At 35.1% G+C, this 20,672-nt stretch overlaps 1 protein-coding gene across 8 annotated transcripts in view; it reads right to left on the bottom strand.

Annotated features, from left to right (window-relative positions):
• Window positions 1-20,672, bottom strand: part of PAM (peptidylglycine alpha-amidating monooxygenase) — a 280,534-nt gene that overhangs the window by 53,872 nt on the left and 205,990 nt on the right. For all 8 annotated transcript variants that reach the window (XM_061189486.1, XM_061189489.1, XM_061189490.1 and 5 more), the window contains 7 exons: window positions 11,093-11,141; window positions 9,669-9,736; window positions 8,505-8,585; window positions 8,154-8,230; window positions 7,703-7,806; window positions 1,532-1,716; window positions 42-107 (listed from right to left, as the gene is read on the bottom strand). In XM_061189486.1, coding sequence (XP_061045469.1) covers window positions 42-107; window positions 1,532-1,716; window positions 7,703-7,806; window positions 8,154-8,230; window positions 8,505-8,585; window positions 9,669-9,736; window positions 11,093-11,141 — 630 coding nt within the window. The remainder of the gene's footprint in view (window positions 1-41; window positions 108-1,531; window positions 1,717-7,702; window positions 7,807-8,153; window positions 8,231-8,504; window positions 8,586-9,668; window positions 9,737-11,092; window positions 11,142-20,672) is intronic.

Below are 20,672 nucleotides of genomic sequence, written 5' to 3'. Positions count from 1 at the left end.
AATACTTTTATAGGCCTAGTTACAGAAGTAAGCATACATACCCTGTTCTAATACTTCTTCTCGTTTTGGCTGCTGTAGTAAAGAAGTCTTATCTTTATTCACTGTTTCTGTAAAGGATCAAAAGAGCTGAGTATAAATTTGCAGTATATATTACATACTTTAAATAGTTTATTGGAAATATGTTATCAACATAAAAATATTTTCAGGGTCTTGTATTTCATAAAAACAATAGTATTAAGAATTGATATGGCAGAAATGCTCTAATTCACAAAAAACTCTAGCATAACTACCAAGTACCAGACTCTGACTTAATAACTGGATCAACTACCCTTTCAGTAATATATAAATGACACAGAATTTTAAAGATGCATTAATAAAACTGCCCGTATTTTTTAAAAAGTTGAATATAGTAATATTTTTAGGATATTTTCAGAACATTTTAAGGTACATTTTATAAATATATTATGATTTTTATAAATGACCTGATTGCTATGTTAATTTCTTTTATAAAATTTCCTATAGAAAGAAATAAGAAGTTCTTTTCTTTTTATTTTTAAAACATCTTTATTGGAGTATAATTGCTTTACAGTGTTGTGTTGGCTTCTGCTGTATAACAAAGTGAATCAGCTATATGTATACATATATCCCCATATCCCCTCCCTCTTGTGCCTCCCTCCCACCCTCCCTATCCTACCCCTCTAGGTGGTCACAAAGCACGGAGCTGATCTCCCTGTGCTATGTAGTTGCTTCCCACTAGCTATCTATTTTACATTTGGTAGTGTATGTATGTCCATGCCACTCTCTCACTTCGTCCCAGCTTCCCCTTCCCCCTCCCCATGTCCTCAAGTCCATTCTCAACGTCTGCGTCTTTAGAAATAAGAAGTTCTGGCATTAAGACTGAACTTGTAATACTCAGTAAAGTCTCAGCATACTTCCTCCAATAAAAAAGTATGTGGGTTTTGCAATTTTAAACTAAAGAAGTGACAATCAATATGACCATTTTGCAGATGAACAGTAAATTAAAGAACAATTTAGAGAATGAGACCAAAAAGACTAAGGCTAGTAATGCCTCATAAATCAAGAACTGCTCTTTGCTTGAAGACTCATTCAACAGATAATTTAGGGTATGGTCGGAGATGATAACCATTTTCATTGGCAAACTGTAGCACTCTTTAGAACATGGTGTATAAATTCATAAACTGAATAATTCATTACTGGTTATGGGAAGAATGAAATGAGGAAACTAGAAACACAAATTAAATGAAGAAAGATCTACATTTATGGAATTGGTCTCAAATGAATCTGTTTCATCACTAGTTGACAGTTTTCACTTTAACTGTTTCGATGGGGGAATGTCAGGAGGGGAGATAGAGGATAAAGAGGGAAAAGAGGGAATCAGATTATGTGTACATATGCGATTGTTTGACAGAAGGAGGATGATTTTAAACATTAATCATATAGTCAAGTGAGACACATAAGAAAATATAAAATACAAAATCATACGTTGATTTAAATTAAACACCAATTTTACCTTTGTGATGTCCATGCATCATAACCATATCAGACTTCACAGGAATTGGAATGTTGGCCTCTGGTGGTATGGCTCTGAACAAATCCGGAGCGATATTCTGTGTACAGGTCATGAAAGAAACTGCATGCTTGGCTTCCATGTAATACATAATGTATAAGTTGCACATTTCATCACTAGATGTGCCACTGCAGGCAAAACAAAAACCAAAAAAAAAAACCAAAAAAAACCCCAACCAAACAAACAAAAAAACCCATAGACATGACAAATCAGTCATTCACATAAAACACATTCTTAATGCAAGAAAAATGCAACCGGTAAATCTTCCAACAATGGATTCAAAGGTGGAAATATTGTACATTTATTTTATAGCTTTCATTAAAACCCATCACAGTTTTCAACATCAAAAGCACACTGTCAAAGGCATATTTCCACTTAATAATGGAGTATTCTTTTGCAGTCACTCCATGGATATCACCAAATACTACTGACGGTAATGGCATTTCAGTTGCAATGAGATGCTTTCTTTCCTCTTCTAAATCCTTTTATTCTTTAGTCCTTCTTCTATTTGTTAAAACTCATAGATTGAGTAAAGTATTTTTCTCATGGAAAATCTTATTTACTTAATAACAATAAAATTCAGAACAGTTCAACAGAAACATCATATATTAATTACAAGTTTATATAAAAGTGGCTTTTTCCATTTAACCCTGAGAGTCAGGGATCTTGGTTTTGGTAACTGCCTGTTCCTCAGGGTGAGATGAATCAAGAATCATGTGTTGATACTAAGACATCATAAACGTTATCTCTGGTATCTGACTTGGCACCTTGACTTCTATAGCAGGGAAGAAAAGAATGCCTTAGGAATGATACAAAATGAAACCAGGCTTAATGTCTTCTAAGGGCTCAGACCTGAATGGGGTAGTGCCGTACAACTGAATAACTCAATGTTAAAAATAGATTTTAAAACAGTTGGGTGGTCATTTCCAAGAAAAAGTTTCGAATAATATAAATCATGCCTAATAGTTTATAGAACATGTTTTCTTCTTCCTCAATTCACATGGGTTACTATGTATTTCATTCTCTTCACTATCATTAGGAAGGAAATATTTAGGTGCACCTTCACATAAACCACCTTTTATATACCAGCGTGGTTTGGGCAAAGGAACATTTCCTTTTTGGTGTTAGTTCTGACAATTTTTAGCAAGCCTTTACTAATAAAAAAACAAGCTCTGAAATGGATTATTTGCCGTACAGAAATACATCAGTGTTGATTTTTCCAGCAATGTCATGCGGCACTTATTTCCTCTCCATAGCAACAGTAATGACACCAGCAAGGGAAGGAAAAAAAAGAAAAATCTTTTCCAAACAGGGATGTGGTTCCTCTAAGCTCTGAAAATGTAGAGCCCCTGAGAGACCACAGGAATGAGCCCCTGTTATGGGAAGCTCCGTTTATGCTTTTGAAAATAAGTTGTCTTCTCACTCTCTAATCTGATACCTGCCAGTGTAATTGCCTTTCCCATGAAATAAAAGCAAAGAGTGAAGTGCAATCCCAAGCAAACACCTGTTCACTACACATATCTTCATGTGTCAAAATGCCATTGCTAAGAATTACATTTTAGCAGCTTTGGAGTTGGTCAGAAAATTATGTGCTATAAAAGGAATGGCTGGTGCCAAAGTAATAAGCCAGAGCCTCCCACCATATTATCCACTCTCCTCTCATTCAAAATGAGGAAAAAGGTATAGATCAAGAGAGTGAAATGAGGGAAAAGTAATTTAAGATGTGGCCCTGGCTTAGAAAACCTTGAATCATTGTGCAGAGAGGGAAAGCAAAATGAAATATTCCCAAATTAATGAAAGGAAAAAAACTGAATAAATTTGTATGGTAATAAATGAAACTTGCAATTAACCAATGGATAGATGCTTCTATATTTTCTGTTTGGGAATGTCATGCCCATGTTCATCTCTAAACACACGTGATTTTGTGAAACAGCCTAATCAGCTCACTAATATAGCTCATTTAAGGTACTGACTCTATGATACAATATTGAGCTGATTAAATAATTTAAGAATCTTCGTAATCACAAAGAAAATTTCGTTAAACAGCTGAAGAAAAAGAAAAGAGTCATACTTTATTCCTTTCCATCTATAATTGAACTTGTAGTCAAAGTAACTCTGAGCTCCTATCTGACACAGAAACTATCATATCCTAAACATGGTAGGATTCAAATCATTATTAGTATCAGCAACGCGGTTTGCCTGTTTTATTGCACATTCATCTTTCTTTCACCCAAAAAATATCTTGACTTTAAACCAAACTGCTTTCTATGTTCCTAAGGGAGAACTGTGACACATCTACCCTTCTTCTCCATAGAAAACAACATATGCAATTCAACTCTGTCAATCTAATGCTTGTTAACATGAGAAAGTATGGAGGGACACTGTGTTCAGACTTCTGCGCTGGCTCCGCTGAATGGTCCTTTCAACACTCCCTAATGCCAATGTGATTCCCTAAATGATGACGGCTGGCATCACCTATATCCCCAAATTACAGTGGTGCATTTCTTTCCTCTTCATGCATAATAAGGTGCTTAAGTGAGAACTACTTCTTTTATATAGGCTAGCTTTAAATCTGACAAAGTCTGGTGAGCCTGAAAATAGTACATGCTCAATAAATATATGTTGAATGAGGAAGAAGGAATAATCTATCTTAACAGATGTTTATATGTATTACAGCATAACCTGTTGCCCCTAATACATCATACTGCTGAGTCAGGTCAATATTACAAACTCAATTTACAGCATTTCTGAAAAATATTGAGGTCTATCTGTTTATCTATCTTTCTTTTATCTATCTATCTATCATCTATCAGGGTTTTTATAAAAATATATCATTTCATATTATAAAGATATGTAATAGACATTTAAGAAAGTATCAAATATTCTGAAATGTATCATTTATAAAAACCCAAATATTATGGAACACCATGATGATGTTTCAGACAGTGATACTGCACTCTGGTGATTCCCTCATCCCTAGCCCCTGCCCCTTACACTCAACAGATGCTAGACTTGAAAATAACCAATGACAGTAAAAGACTAATTTTGGAAAGAAATATGAACAGATGCTAGACTTGAAAATAACCAATGACAGTAAAAGACTAATTCTGGAAAGAAATATGAAAACTTTAAAGAAGTTATTTTACAAAGCTTTGAATTATTTCTTAAGAGGTTTCACGGTGCTTTAAAACTTGTACATTAAGAGGCTATTGATCATAAAACTTTATTTGCATATAATACACTTTAAATGCTGATTAAACTGTTGTGCTTGGTAACTATGAATATTTATTAGACCTGCTCATATGTATATGAAATAACTGGTCCCAAATGAAAAATATGACCAACAAATTGACCAAACTGGTAAATATTACCTACCAATTCTCAAGAATTAATTTAAAATTTTAGCATATACACTTTTAGGCTAATTAGCTGACTTAATTAGCTTATTTGGCTGACTCAATTAAATTCTTTTTTTGTTTGTTATTTAAACTTGACTAAACATCTGAAATGAATTTAGAGGAGCATCATGTTTAATATAAAATATGTAATGCAGTCAGGTACAAAATATTGTTTCTTGGTAGGTTAATTAGTACTGTACTGTCAATATATACATTAGTGCAACTTTGCCTAAGATATATTACTCATATTTACTATTTAAAAAGAAACATAATATATCTGGATTTAAAATGTTACCATTAAGTAAATTTATTAACATAATTTGTCTTAAATTCACCTGTTTTTTAATGGTTATATTTTGAGATGAATCCCTGGTATGGAAAAATCTGTCCCTAGTTTTTTAAGGGCTTTTTATTAGTTAACTATGATTGCTCTACTTAAGCTAAGTTTTCTCCAGTCCTAAAATTTCTAGCTTAATACAGAGTTAAGCTAGGATTGGGTAGAAGAATCACTCAAGTGAAAATCTTCCTAGTAGGCCACTGATGGTACAATTTTCCAGTAAAACCTAGTTTCCAGGTGGCTGCAGAACAAGAAGGTGAAAAACTTGAAGCCCATTTTTCTTCCAGTGCTTGAAGGGGGCACCTGCTGGCCCCATATGACCTTTGGGTAAGTGGGATTTGTATTTAAGTCAGCTTCATGCTCAGGGCTCAAACCTGTGCCAGTGGGAGTACATGTTTGTGTATGTGGGTTGGGGGTTAGATGGGAACAGAGAAGAGAGAGAGGAGATTTACAGAGTATCATTTAATTTAAAAGACATCATAAAAATACTAGTTTTCTCTTTATACTGGTTACATTCTCAATTGTGATTCTATAGTACCCTATGGAGGTGGTATCTTTTACTTTACAAAACAGATGCATTATTGTTATTAATAAAAAGCATATTAAGTGCTATAAGAATGCTTTGCATTATTACGAGGATTTAATTCATATTTAAGTTTATTCACAATTTTCTGCTTCCTTAGTATAAATTAAATATTCAGAATATGGACTCACCCAATAAGTTAATTTCCTGTAATTTCTTTCTATTTCATTTATAATTACAAAGTGGCATTTTCTTTAGTCCACATGAGATTTACAAAAAGATAGATTGGTATAGTCATTTTAGGGTATTATTTTAAAGCAAAATGCACATTTTAAAAAAGACTAGAATTATTCTGGACTCATGAAACCGAAAGAGGCCCCTAGAGATCACTTTGACCTCTCATCCTGGTACTATAACAAGTCATTAATTTCTATGGCTGATATTGCCTCACAGAGGATACTCAAAGGATAGAATCTGGCCAAAGTTACAAGCCCTCCAAAATTGTACAGGAACCTCTAAGCAAAAATATTCTACTTATTCCACACTTAAACTTGTAAACTAGTACAAAGAATGTATTGAAAGGGATTTTTTTACTCCTTTGTTTGTCTATTTCAAAGGTTAATAGAATAACCAATGGCGTTTAAGTTCCAGAGGCTCTACACTTCATGTATTTAAAGATTGTTAATAAGTGAATTATTAGACTTTTCAAATCTTATTATGTCTACTTTGTCAGTCCTTTTGTTACCATTTTATGTAACTCAATAATTTTATTGCTTTCCTCAAGTCTCCTTTCCAAATTTATCATTCATCCAAAAGCAAAGCTGTTAAAAACTTATTTAATATAACTTGATGATTTTTTCTATTTGTTTTATCTTTAGCCTTAAAATTGATGCTTTTTAATATAAAACCCTTTTAGACTGACATAAAAAAGTCCTATTCCACCATCTTGAATGCTTTTTTTTTCTTTTACCTGCATCAGTACCTTTTCTGTTTCCCCTGACAACCAACAGCTAGTGTTGTCATCATAAGAATCATCTTCTGTGCATCTAATGCATATTTTCAGATGCTTACTCTCTGTAATTTCTCTTTGATCAAAAGATAAATGGTTTGAAGCTCCATCTTCTAGGTGGCATCAGTAAATATTTTATAACCTAGTTTAATATGGAAAGGAGGCTCCTTGGTTCTTTTCTAACAGAAAGAAATGATACGAGACTTTATCTTTCATTTTTAATTTAGGCAAACCTTTTTTGAAAGAATTCATAGTGTTTTGAAAAATTTACGTGGTGTTATAAAGTATACTTATTTCAAAGCAGCTCAGTATTTTGAAAATTATTTAAAAATTCAACATTCTCTTATGGAAAAGGTACTGCATAGTATTATTCTCATTTGGTTTCTTATCTGGAAAACAATGAATACATAAAAGTTTTAACAGGCAGAAAAAAATCAATGGTTCTGAGTAATTAAGGGCCACCACTGCATGCAAAACCTATATGTTCACCTAAATTTGAACACAGGGCAAAAGGACACTTGAGAAAAAAAAAATTATAATCATTACATTTTTCTTTATTAAGATGTACAGGAAGTAATACACACTCTTGTGGCAACTATAATATGTAGAGGTGTGATCCTGAAGGTCTTGAATAAGCAGGAAGAAAGGAAGCATGAAAAAGTAAGCACATGTTCTGGAGTTTATCCAAATCAATCAGTTCTAAAATCATAAAATGCTATAGTTTGTTGTAATTGTTCATAATAGAGAAAAATGTGCCTGCCATTCATTCACAAAGATAACTGTCACCTATACTCGTGCCTTGTCCTAATGAAAATCATTTTAAGTAGTGGAATTTGTGAAATCATACCCAATGTGTGTGGCTTCTGTCCTTCCTTCACCAGTGAATACACATCTTGCGGCCAGTATGTCACCGAAACTAACATCTACTGGGTGTTCTACAGGGTAGAAAGCCTGCAAAGAAGATAAATACAATGATTCATTAAAATTATCAATAAAACCCAGAACCACATGCCTTAATAACGTGAGGCTTGGGGCACCCTGGGTAGAGAGGATGAACACACACACACATCACACACACACACTTCACCACCCTGCTTAGAAATATTAAGAGAACTGATAAGGAAACCATCAAGTTGGAAATTATAAAAAAAGAGGTTATATACAACTTAGATATACAGTAAAGGTAGATTTAGAGATGTTTAGATCCTAGAGAAACTCACAAGGGTTCTATGAGGGTTTTTTAAATTACTATCTGATTAATATTCTTTTCTCTCAAAATTGTACTAGGTTCTACACACCTGTGGCAGCTGGGGGCTTTGGTGTCCAATCAGTGTCCACTGTCCATTTCTTACTCTGTATCCACTTACTACCTTACCTGTAATGAACACAAATTATAATTATATAAGGTATTAGAAAAATAAAAGGCATTTTTTTTCTTATTTCAAAATAAAATATGAATATTTTCAGAACTCCAAATGCTAGGCATTTTCATGAATACAATATGATCAAAAAACATGCAGAATTTCAAGGTATTGCACAAAATCTCTTTCACTGAAACAGATTTAAGGTCAAATATAATTTACATTTTACATTTATAGCATCAGCAAGGACAGCGGTATATCATCTAATACGTAGTTTAAAGTTCTTACCTAAATGGTGAGTGTGAACTCTGTAGGCAAAGACATGCATTGGATACTTTTTATAATGGCATGAAATATCAGAATTCACCACTGTTAGAAATGAAAACACAGAAAAAAGCCACTATTCAACTGGAAAATAACATTATTCTTGACTAAAAGTATGTATAGAGTATTCACAAGTAGCTAAGCATGGGGGTTTTGAGTAAACACATACTCATGTACTCAGCAGATATTAAGCACTTATTATGTGCCAGCTACTTTACTAAGATGAGTTAAGAACCCCTTACCCTCATATTTTATTTCACTCATAAACAAAATGACTAGGCCAAATCAACAGTGAAAACGTAGGCTTAATTTGATAACTTTATCATGAAATTTACACAGTTGAAAAAGCGTAAACATTGGTTTTTATTTTTAGAACAGAAGGAGTTTTGAAAAACTGATTACAGATACCTAAGATAACAAGATTGACAGTTCCTGTTGAGAAGGAAACATTTCATATACTTTTCCTTCCTTGCAGACTAACACATAGTAGCTATTCAATAAACATCTTTTAAAATAAGCCAATGAAAAGTAATGAGATCATACTTGTCATTAACTTTAAAAGATTCCCAGTAAAAACAAACAAATAATATTTAATATGATACTTTCACCAAAGGATAAGATATACTGATGAATAATATTATACTTATTCCAATAGCTTTTTGTAAGTTTAGGAGAAATCAGCTATTATTACCCCCATTTTACAAATGGAGAAATAAGCCCAGTAAATCTGTGTTCAAAGACTTGAGTTGCTACTGGGTTTGCTGGCTTTTGATTCTGAATCTGATATTCTCTGCAGTAGTTTATGCCACAGTATGATATGAAATTTGTTTCTGGCATCAGAAGAATGGATGACTGATTTGTAAAATACTCAAGAATTATTCTTTAATTTGTACAACCCTCTACTTACCCATGGGCCTCAATTCTTAACATAAAAACTGGAAAATAATAAACTACTGGCTTGGAATAATACAAAAACCTATTTTAACTCCAAGGATAATAAAGAACTGGTTTATTTTTTCAGGGACTCAAAAATATTGGTCATTTCAAGTGTTTTAAAAAAGATACTGTAAATCCATTCTTAAAGATTAGGTAATGAGGTAACGGTAATTCTGAAAGATCATTACTCACCTTTCTCTCCTGCTGGTATAACAGTGTCAACAGACATCATAAGGTACATGCCAGCAATTAAAGGCTGTCTGCAGAAAACAGTAATATTTATCTCAACTATTTGCAAAGTCAAAACTATTGCCTTGGAAAAATAAGGTATACTTCAATACATTGGTCTGTAAAATATGATTCATGTGAAAATTAAAATAATATGGTAAAAGAGGTAGAATATATATTTCTTTCTGGAGAAAACTTTATTTTCTTGGGCAAATAATACACATTTTTGTGGCATGGTAAATGTGGAAAGCAGTCTCTAAGTGGCTCCTGTGATGGTTAATTGTATATGTCAAGTTGGCTAGGCTGCAGTGCCCAGCTGTTTGGTCAAGCACTAATTCAGATGTTGCTGTGAAGGTATTTTTTAAGAAGTAGTTAATATTTAAAACACTGACTTTGGGTAAAGCAGATTATGGTCCACAACGTGGATGGGTCTCTTAAGGGAAAAGACTGAGGTCCCGGGAAGAGGAAGGAATTCTGCCTCCAGACTGTCTTTGGACCCAAGATTGCAATATTGATTCCTGCCAGGATTTTCCACCTGCCAGCCTGCCTTGAAGATTTCAGACTTGCCAGATCCGACAATTGTGTGGGTCAATTCCTTAAAGTAAATCTCAATTTCTCTTTCTCTTTCATTCTCTCTCTCTCATACATTCTGTTAGTTCAGTTTCTCTGGAGAACCCTGACCTATACAGCTCCCAAAGACCTACAGCTCTGACATTCGTGCCCTTGCCCAATCTTCTTCCCTTGATGTGGGCTGGACCCAGTAACCAGACCCAGTACTTTGTTATTTCTAACAAACAGAATATAGCAAAAATGACTTCTTTTTTTTTTCTCCGTTGGATTCAGAGTATGAAGATTTGTTGTTAACTATTTTCTTCACCTATCAGGCTTATATATTATATTCAGTAACTTCTGAGATGAGGATACAAAATGACTCTCTGGCTTCCATCCTGCTCACCCTCTTGCTTTCTCCCTTGCTATCTGTGATGGACACCAGCTGCCATGCTGTGAGCTGCCCTGTTTAGAGCCCACACAGGGAGGAAAGGAGGGAGTCCTCCAGCCCACAGCCAGCAAGGAATTGAATCCCGTCAATAGCCACATGAGTGATCTTGGAAGCGAATCCTCCTCGGTCAAGTCTCCAGATGGCTGAAACCCTGGCCAAGACTTTGACTGCAGCCTTTGTGCGAGACTGCCAGCCCTAGCACCTAGCTAAGCTGTGCCCAAATTCCTGAGCCACAGGAAAACGAGACAATAAACATTCGTTGTTTTAAGCCACTACGTTTAGAATAATTTGTTATACAGCAGTAGATAACTAGCACAATGGATTTCCCACTTTTAAGCTCTTGAAGATCTTAAAGTTGTCACTCAGCTAGGATAACGGTAGTACTTACGGCAGGCGTGTAAGGTGTAAGGAAACACCAGAGCAGTCCTTGTGATTATCTGAAAACACACACACAAAATACACATCTTAAATATAAAAATGTGAAAAATGGATTTCAAACTAAAAATGTTAACTAATCACAACCCAATACTACATAAAAAACCCTACATATTTCATTTGTATGGTGTTTTATAGTTTACAGCATACTTTCATATTCATGAAATCCATTTATTTCCAATGTATCCCAGAGCAACAACAAAACTATCATTTCAAGCAGTCTGTAGTTTTTTTTCTTGACTCATCAAACTGACTAGTTATCTGCTTTCCTGCACATACACTAAATACTAGTCATAAGCTCACAGAAGAAAGCTGTGGCTTCTCTCTATGCATTATCTGTATTGTTGAAACATCCAGAAAAGCTTGTGAACTGAATGGTTTGTTCCATGGGGCTCCAAACAACTAGCTTTTCTACTTTTCAAAAACTTATGTAGTCCATAATTTGGGCTTTCAAGATATAACCATTTTTTAGAGTCTGTAATGTCTCAAATTTATGTATAGGGATCACCTTATTTGGTTTCTAAGCCTCGTTCATTCCCACCTTCTAAACAGGAACCTGATGTTCATTCTTTTTACACCCTAACTTCAGTTGAGAGCCGCTAAGTATCGGCATCTTTGCCAAGGACACTTCAGAGACCTCTTACAAATCCTCTCTTCTTTCTTCGTCTTCCCCAAATAGAATGAAAGTAAAAATTTAAATTACTCATCCAAATTCTGATCTCTTTTGAAGTTGCTGATCTCTAACCACAGAGACCATGAATAGTAACTCAGACTTACTCATTCCTTCCATTTCTGTATATGTTAAATTCTTACTATTTCACATTTTATTCTAGTAATTATAAAACTCTATATCTCAACTTCAAGAGTTCATTTTAATGTAACTATTGTGTATGTGTGTGCAAGATTGATAGATTTATATGAGCAATTAAGAAGTGAAGTATACTGGACTTCCTTGGTGGCGCAGTGGTTAAGAATCTGCCTGCCAATGCAGAGGACACGGGTTCGAGCCCTGGTCCGGGAAGATCCCACATGCCGCGGAGCAACTAAGCCCGTGCGCCACAACTACTGAGCCTGCGTTCTAGAGCCCACGAGCCACAACTACTGAAGCCCGCTCGCCTAGAGCCCGTGCTCCGCAAGAAGAGAAGCCACCGCAGTAAGAAGCCCACGCACCGCAATGAAGAGTAGCCCCGCTTGCCACAACTAGAGAAAGCCTGCGTGCAGCAACGAAGACCCAACACAGCCAAAAATAAATTAATTAATTAATTTAAAAAAGTGAAGTATACTAATAAATAACAGCACATGCAATAATTCTTTTAAGAAAATTTTTTCCTTTCATCTGTAATTCTCATGAGAAAAGCAAAGGTAGCTTCACATAAAAATACATAATAACAGGTAACTTAACTAACAAGATATGCATTTTTATTTACCATAGATAAAGTTTAGAAAGAAAATATAACAAATCATGTTTAATACTTTGGTAATAAAACACAAAGGAAATGTCTCTGTATAGTATTAAGCTTGATCTTAAAAACAGTACAGAAATAAATTCAATGATAAACATTTTATATTTAATCAGTTGGATTTATTTTTGTCATTTTACAAAGGGACTTTATCCAATCTCCTAAATCAATTTCAGTGAGATTTTATTTTCATAATAATTCCACTGTTCTTTTTTTTTTTAATTTCAATTGAGTTTTAAATAGATGAGGAGAAAATAATAGCAAAAAGAAAAAATTACAGGTTTATCTTAATTTTTGCCTATGCTTTTAAATAGAGGAAGGATAATTGAGTATTTTTTAAATTTATTTAAATTTTTTTTTATTTTTGAGAACAAGTTTTCCTAAATGTACTGATTGAGATTTAGTAAATATGCCTAGTCTGTACTACTTGCAAAATGATTAGCCATAGAATTTACCCAGAATTACCTAAATATCTCCACTGATCAAAAGAGAATAGTGGGGCTTCCCTGGTGGCGCAGTGGTTGAGAGTCTGCCTGCCAATGCAGGGGACACGGGTTCGAGCCCTGGTCCGGGAGGATCCCACATGGCGCGGAGCAACTAAGCCCGTGAGCCACAACTACTGAGCCTGCACGTCTGGAGCCTGTGCTCCGCAACAAGAGAGGCCGCGACAGTGAGAGGCCCGCGTACCGCGATGAAGAGTGGCCCCCGCTCACCACAACTAGAGAAAGCCCTTGCACAGAAATGAAGACCCAACACAGCCAAAAAAAAAAAAAAAAAAAAAAATTAAAAAAAAAAAAAAAAAAAGAGAGTAGTGGATAGGACTTCCCTGGTGGCGCAGTGGATAAGAATCTGCCTGCCAATGCAGGGGACTCAGGTTCGAGCCCTGGTCCGGGAAGATCCCACATGCCATGGAGCAACTAAGCCTGTGCGCCACAACTATTGAGCCTGTGCTCTAGAGCCCACGAGCCACAACTACTGAAGCCCGTGCGCCACAACTATTGAAGCCTGCACACATGGAGCCCGTGCTCCGCAACAAGAGAAGCCACCGCAAGGAGAAGCCCGCGCACCACAACGAAGAGTAGCCCCCACTTGCCACAACTAGAGAAAGCCCGTGCGCAGCAACGAAGACCCAACGTAGCCAAAAATAAATAAAATAAAATAAAATAAAATGAGAATAGTGGAAAGTATACCATTCATTCATACCAAACGAATTCTAAACTCCAGAGACTCACCTAATTAGCTTGGTTGTTTTCAGAAAACATTTCTCCTGTATATAAAAAATGTCATATCTATCTTCTAAGGCTATTTTGAGAAATGGTAATCATCCATTCATTCAGTTAATATTCACTGAGCAATTGCTATACTCAGGCACTGTTCTACACAATGGGGATTCAGTGAAAAACAGTATGTTCAAAATTCCTGCTCTCATGGTGCTTATGCTCTAATGGAAGTGGAGGAGATAGGGAAATGGGGTAGGTGGGACAGGGAAAAACAAAACACCAAATACATAAACATGATAATGTCACACAGTGAACTCAACAGGATAATATGACACTGGGTAGCTTTTTTCTCTCCTGTGGTCCAGGAAGGATATGGTGGCCAAGAGGCTGGAGACTGTCCGGGCCATGCAGAGTGTGTTAAGAGCCTGGGTTTTATTTTCTGTCTGCAAAGAAGCCATTGGAAGATTTTAAGCAATGCAGGACAGGATCATATAAGGTGTCCACCTAGCACATTACCCAGCACTTACAGATTACTCACTAATTACTTAATGTCGGATTTTGTAATTTTTTATTTTAATTAACAATACCAAGTGAGAGCTTTTTTTCCCCCTACAATGTCCATCCAAGCAAAAAGTTCTATGTACAATGAGAACTGTCTCTTGGTTTTACATCATATCCTTGTGTTGAAAGAATCAAGTTAATCACATTTTGATAACCAACTTGGCTGATTTTCTTTACCATGACTTAAAAAAAAAGTAAATGGGAAAAATAAATAAGTTAACACATTTCAGGAACTATTAAATAAGTTTATCATTAAAGCTGAAATGTGTCACCAAATTAAGAGTAGCAGGAGTGTTACTAATAGTAACATGCCAGCTATTGCCAGTAACAAGGCATCTTCCTGTTAGATAATGTTCTTCATTAGAACTGTCTAAATTGAGTAGATTTTTACTCAAAGAAATGCATGAAAATAAGTCAAAAACAAATTTTAATTTGAAGACATTTTCTAAGCACACATCAAAGTTTTCTCTAAATTAAATAATAGCAAATAGCCAATTAAATAATTTCTATATAATTGTTGTCTATTTGCCTCCCTGTAGAGATTAAAAAGTGAGCCACAGTCTCACCACTCCAGTGTAAAGACAAAGTACCAGGTTTTCTTTTGATCCCACATGTTTATCAACTACATGCCATATCCTGTAAGGAAGTCAAGGATATCACACAATAATAACAAATCAGCTAAAAACTCAAGTAGTAATATGAGATGTTCAACACATTCTGGAGAAAAATATACTGAACTTCCGACTTAATGTATTATAACATAATGACTTTGGGGAAAACTGAATTTTAGAGACTCTAAGTTTTGTCTTAGAGAATGTAAATCTTACATGGGTAGAGGGCTGGTGAATATACAAAGATCCAAAGTGAAAATCTTACCTGTTTTACAAAAAACTCCAGAAATCAAAATATACAGAAGGAAAATTAGTGAAGAAATACACTTAAGAGCCACCCTAAATAGAGTTTCTTAGAGATGAAAGAATTTGTTTACATCAAATTTATCTTGTCAATCTGATCCACTGAGTCAGCAAAAAATGAGGCATTCTAAAAACTGCTGTGTGCATGTGTGCCTGTGTGTATGAATGTGTAGATATTATGCTTTACACTTTAGATAATCATCATTATTTATCCATGGGGTAACAGAATTACAATACTAACTGTGTGACCTGAGGAAATTCTGCTACTTAGTAATGGATAAACATTTTAATGACGATACTTAAGTTGAGCAAAATTCTAGGAGTTATCACAAAGTAAAGAAAATACTTATAAAGCATATTCATATACATTTTAGACATCATTTCAGTCAATTGCTATTTCATAGAGTCATTATTTCAAAATCAAATTTTATTATTGTAAATCATTGTGATTTCTTCTAGTTCGACTTTCTACAGTTTGACCTAAAGAGCCCATGTGTTTGCATATATACACAGAGAGAAGTCCCAGCAGGAGCAACTTGAACTCCCTCAAACAAGGCTGTCTGGAAGTCTGGAGGGCTCTCGGACCACAGCTATTCCTATAGCAAGTGGCAGCTTTGGAGAGAAGCATATTCAGCCGAGTGTTTGGTGTGAAGATTGTGACCTTTTAACTCCAACATGATCTTTACCACAGTGATGCATTATTATTTCCATAACCTCCACATTGATCTTACTTCTGGCAAACTCAGAAACTTCAGCTAGTTTTGCATATTTTACTGATGATTTCCCAGTGTGCTCTGACTTGCTTGCCCTTCTATTGTAACACAGTGCTTCAGCCACGATATGAAGCCTCATAAGAATTAATTCATTTCAATTCACTAGGCTATAAATGAAATCTGTCTCTTAAAATGGATGAGACTTTAAAGGTTTATTATCATAAAGAAACACATCAGTGCTTCTGCTAATATTTTACCACATAAGATGAAAAACGAAATCAGAACAGAGGTAGTTAAGAAACAGAGAGAAAATGAACTCAGAGTATCAAAATCATATGCTGGCTGAAAAAGCTAGTCAAAAAGACTAATTCTGTGACTAGAATAAAAGTAAACAGAAGAGAGGAGAGGAAATAGATGGGAAAATTAATGCAGAGCCGAAGACCAGAGAAATGGAATCCCACAGCTTAAATAAAGATCGGACAGCAATGAATGAAATAACTAAAATGGCCTGAAATCACAGGACTGAATTTGTCCTAATGAAAGGCAGAACAGGTAGAACAGGAAATGAGGACTATTCCCTGATTTATATTTCAGCATAAATATTGTACATTTCCAACATACAATATGTAAGATTTGTTGGGTGGAATGTTTGGAATTAATTTTTACATTTTCATCACACACAGTTATTTGACCATAGTGCCTTACAAGATCATGACCAGTTTCAACTGGGTGCTCAATGAGTTCCTTTGTTCAAAATGAGCAGGATCTAGAAAGTTATCTATTTAATACTTGGTAGATCAGTACTCGTGATCAATATTGATACCACTAAGAAACTCCAGTCTATAAATGAGACAATCTATAATATGTAAAGAATGTAGCACTCTATTTGGAGCATAGAAAAAATCCAATAAATATTAGTTCTTCTTCTTCTTCTTCTTTTTATTGGTAGATTCAAAACAATTTCAGCACATGAATATTTTACTTTTAAGAAATACGTTTTCATAGCTATAGGTCAGGAATTTTTTTAACTGAAGAAACTAAAGCACATCAAATTTTTCCAACTTAACAACAGGAATAGAAAAAAGGGGGAAAACATGGGAATATTAAATGAGTAAGGAGACAGTTAAAAAAGGAATTAGAATTGAAATGGTATGTTAAAGATATTGCACAAAATAGATATTTTCAAAATGTAAATAGAAATGCTGATTCAGAAAGGTATGACCTAGGGAGATACAGAACAGCGTCATCAGTGATATAGTGAAATTGTAGTAAGACATAAGCATCACAGTCTGGCTAAAATGAAATTCTTGGATTAGGGACAGTAGGATCTCAAAGAAGTTGATAATACATTGTTTCAAAGGCCTTCCATGACTTTTAGCAATAAAGCTCCCCTTGACCAGACTCAAGACAACCTGCTTCTTTCTGAGTTCTGGGCCAGAAGAAGTTAGTTCAATAGGATTCTGTGTTTGTAGAAAAAAGAGTGAGGCAATTTTTATATTGATATTGAAATTGTTCTTTTAATCTATGTTTATTCATTTATCCTGTACAGCTATCATTATGCAAAAATCCTGACAGCTCTTCTTTCCAGGTATCTTTATTTTATTTTAGTCTTCTTCTTCAAAAACAGATTGTTCTTTCACTGTACTGGGCTATAGGTGCACTCTCTCTCCAAGGTATACTGGTGAATACTTGACTTTTAGTTATTAATGTTCTGTGTTTACAGAGGATTGAACCCAAGATATCACTGTTAAAGGGATCTTTCATGATTGCTGTTCTCTTTCAGTAAGAAATACTTTTAGCCTGATTGATTTCAAGATATGATGATGAAACTTCATTCACCAGATAGGTATCAGATGACACTGGGAGGTATATTTCATTTTATGTCATTACCATCCATTATAATGTCATATGTATGTACTAGAAGCTTTTGTAATGGTAAAGATATTAACAGTGAAAACATTAAGAGAATCATTTTTAAAAAGAAATGTAAAGTCAAGTCAAATGATGCCTTAGAAGCGTATCATGGCATAGGAGGGCACTGCAGTACTGTTGGTTGAATGGTAAGACTTCTAAAGAGTAGTCTGATGATGAAAGAAACAAGTATTTACAGACACTGGATGAAACTTGAAAATAGCACTCAACCCAAATCTAATCTTGAGTAAGATGAAAACTGGATGACTGCTCGTTCCACAAGGGTCTCAGTTTCCCTTTTTCGAGAAATTGTTCTCCTCTGCTTAGGCAGAGATGTATAACCACAGTAAAGTATTTTATCAAATATATAGACTCATAGAATTTCAGAATTGGAAGGGACCCTGGAGATGAAGGAGTTCAAATCTTGCACTTTATAGACAGGGGAAAAGAGGCTACCGAGACTGAGTGTTGGCCAAAGCAATTCAGCTAACTGGTGACACACCTGGGTATCAATACTAATTCTCGAATGTTAGTATTTAGTAAACATTATTTACGCAAAAAAAAGAGTTCTACTTCTTAGAGACTTCCAAAGCATTTTATCTATGAAATGTCCTGAAGTTAAAATAAAGGAATTAAGCAAGAATTGATAAGTAACCAGTGGTACTTAAGGATATCCACTTAAGTAGGAAGTATATTTCTCTTAATGGGAGGTGAATGCATGGGATATGAGGTTATCCATTCCATACTATTTAGCTTGCTTTTCTAATAATAGCTTTTAGTTCCTGCCTGGATTCATAGCTAAGTAGTAAAGTAAGTATGTGGAATAATGCATGATAATAACCTATTACATCTTAGGTCCTTAACAGTCTGTTGATGTCTCCTAATCTTTCCCTCAAGAGATACACTTCATGAGCTCATCTTGTCCTGGTTGTTTCCTACTTCAATTAAAAAAAATAGGTTAATCATCGATCCTGAGGGAACCAATGTGTTGTTATACACTACATCCCACTAACTGGAAAAGTCCTTCAGAAAGACAGTTGTAGAGTGGATTTTAATTCACTGCACTCTCCTCAGAAGATAAAGATAAAGGATAAAGCACACCCATTATCTACTATCCCACCCACAGGTTTAGATGATGGATCCTTTCCTTATGGAAGTACTGAAAAAGCATGCCTGGAACCATTGCCAAGTCTTATGAAAAATAAAGAAGTAACATCTTTAATAATAAAAATGTATTTTAGGAAATTTGTGAGCAAACAGTAAACTGTATCATACCTTTCCACCCTCTCAGAGTGTTCTGACATAATTTAAAGACCATCTTCCTGACTTTCTGCCTATCTTGAATTAACAGACAAGAATGAATCAAGGATATAATACACACCAATATTTTTTCAATAATATATGTACACAGATTTTGTAATAACTATTTGACTGTCAAGCTGGTTTGATCTTTACCTTATGGTTCTTTGTTCTGAATTAACAACATTAAATTGATGGGACAGATCAATTGATGGGACTTTGCTGAGATTAAATCATGGCTCCCAAGGTGACGAAGAATAGGAGATTACTTGGGGATTCATTTCTATAGTCAGGAAAAATTTCATAGAGTCAAAATTACTTGGAAAATCCCACAGGAGAGTGGAGAGTGAGGCCTCTTAATAGATCGAACACAGCCAGTTTTCTTGGCACTGGAGCAGATTGCTGTCAGTTTTGTCAGTTGGGCCATGTTGTTTTTAAAAAATGTTATTTCTATATAGTTGGACTGTGTTGCTATATAAGAAAGGTTATTTCTGTACATTTGAAATCCTGCAGCAGCAGAGAGATGGACACAAGCACAAGAGGCAAATAGGAAACCGCAGAGGGAATAGCAGGTAAGGGTCTCGCGTTCATTCTGGGTACAGGCACACTGAATGAAACCCTGGTTTTAATGAAGGTAAGACACAGCTCCTTTATTGTTTTTTTGGTACCACTGGATTATAAATGCAGGTCCTACACTCACTTAACAGTACTCAGTAAAAAGATGATTCTCCAAATTAACCAGAAAATGCATATATTAAAGTGTTTTGTTAGAGTTTCCTCAAAACAAATTCTCAGTCACCAAACTTCTCCTAGGGAAATCACTGAAAACATATTTTCGTAGCTGGACTCTCCAGTTACAGATACATTGATATAAAATAGTCTCCACTCAAAAAGCACTAACACCTTAAGCTGTCACGGCAAACGTGTATCTGCTTAGCAAATATAACTGAAATAGGTGCACTGTTAATACACGACACAAACTGCACAGAGGTTTCCCTGGGGGCTGCTGAAAGCTGGCTTAGCAGACAAGCCTCGGTGCTAAACAAACCAGCACTACCAAAAAAAAAAAATCTTCAAAAAAGAATTCCTTTTGAAGCTGTCACCGCAGTGAGTTAGCCTCTTTTGATTTTGTACTCACTGCTGTGGGACTAGAAATTACTAGCTTCCATTTGTCCTGTGGCAAGGAAGAGAAAATGCATTTTATCCATGCTGCAAGAAGACGGCTTTCACAAATGATGGCCTGTGCTGTTCCCAAAAGAGATCAAACAGAAGGCAGGCAGGCAGGCTCACCGACGAGCTTTTATAATCGCTCTGTGTGTGGAGAATGTTGCGGCGGGACTAATGTCAGAGCACTTTCCTCTTTCCATCTTTTATGAATGCAAAGAAAAGAATCCATAGTGAAGCTTATCATTTATATTATTTCTTCTCTCAGAATTATGAGCCTGCTCCAGAATC

This window comes from Eubalaena glacialis, chromosome 4 (genome assembly GCF_028564815.1).
Source record: "Eubalaena glacialis isolate mEubGla1 chromosome 4, mEubGla1.1.hap2.+ XY, whole genome shotgun sequence".
NCBI lineage: Eukaryota > Metazoa > Chordata > Mammalia > Artiodactyla > Balaenidae > Eubalaena > Eubalaena glacialis.
Note: the sequence above shows the minus strand (reverse complement) of the source record. Positions and strands in the feature narration are given on the sequence as shown.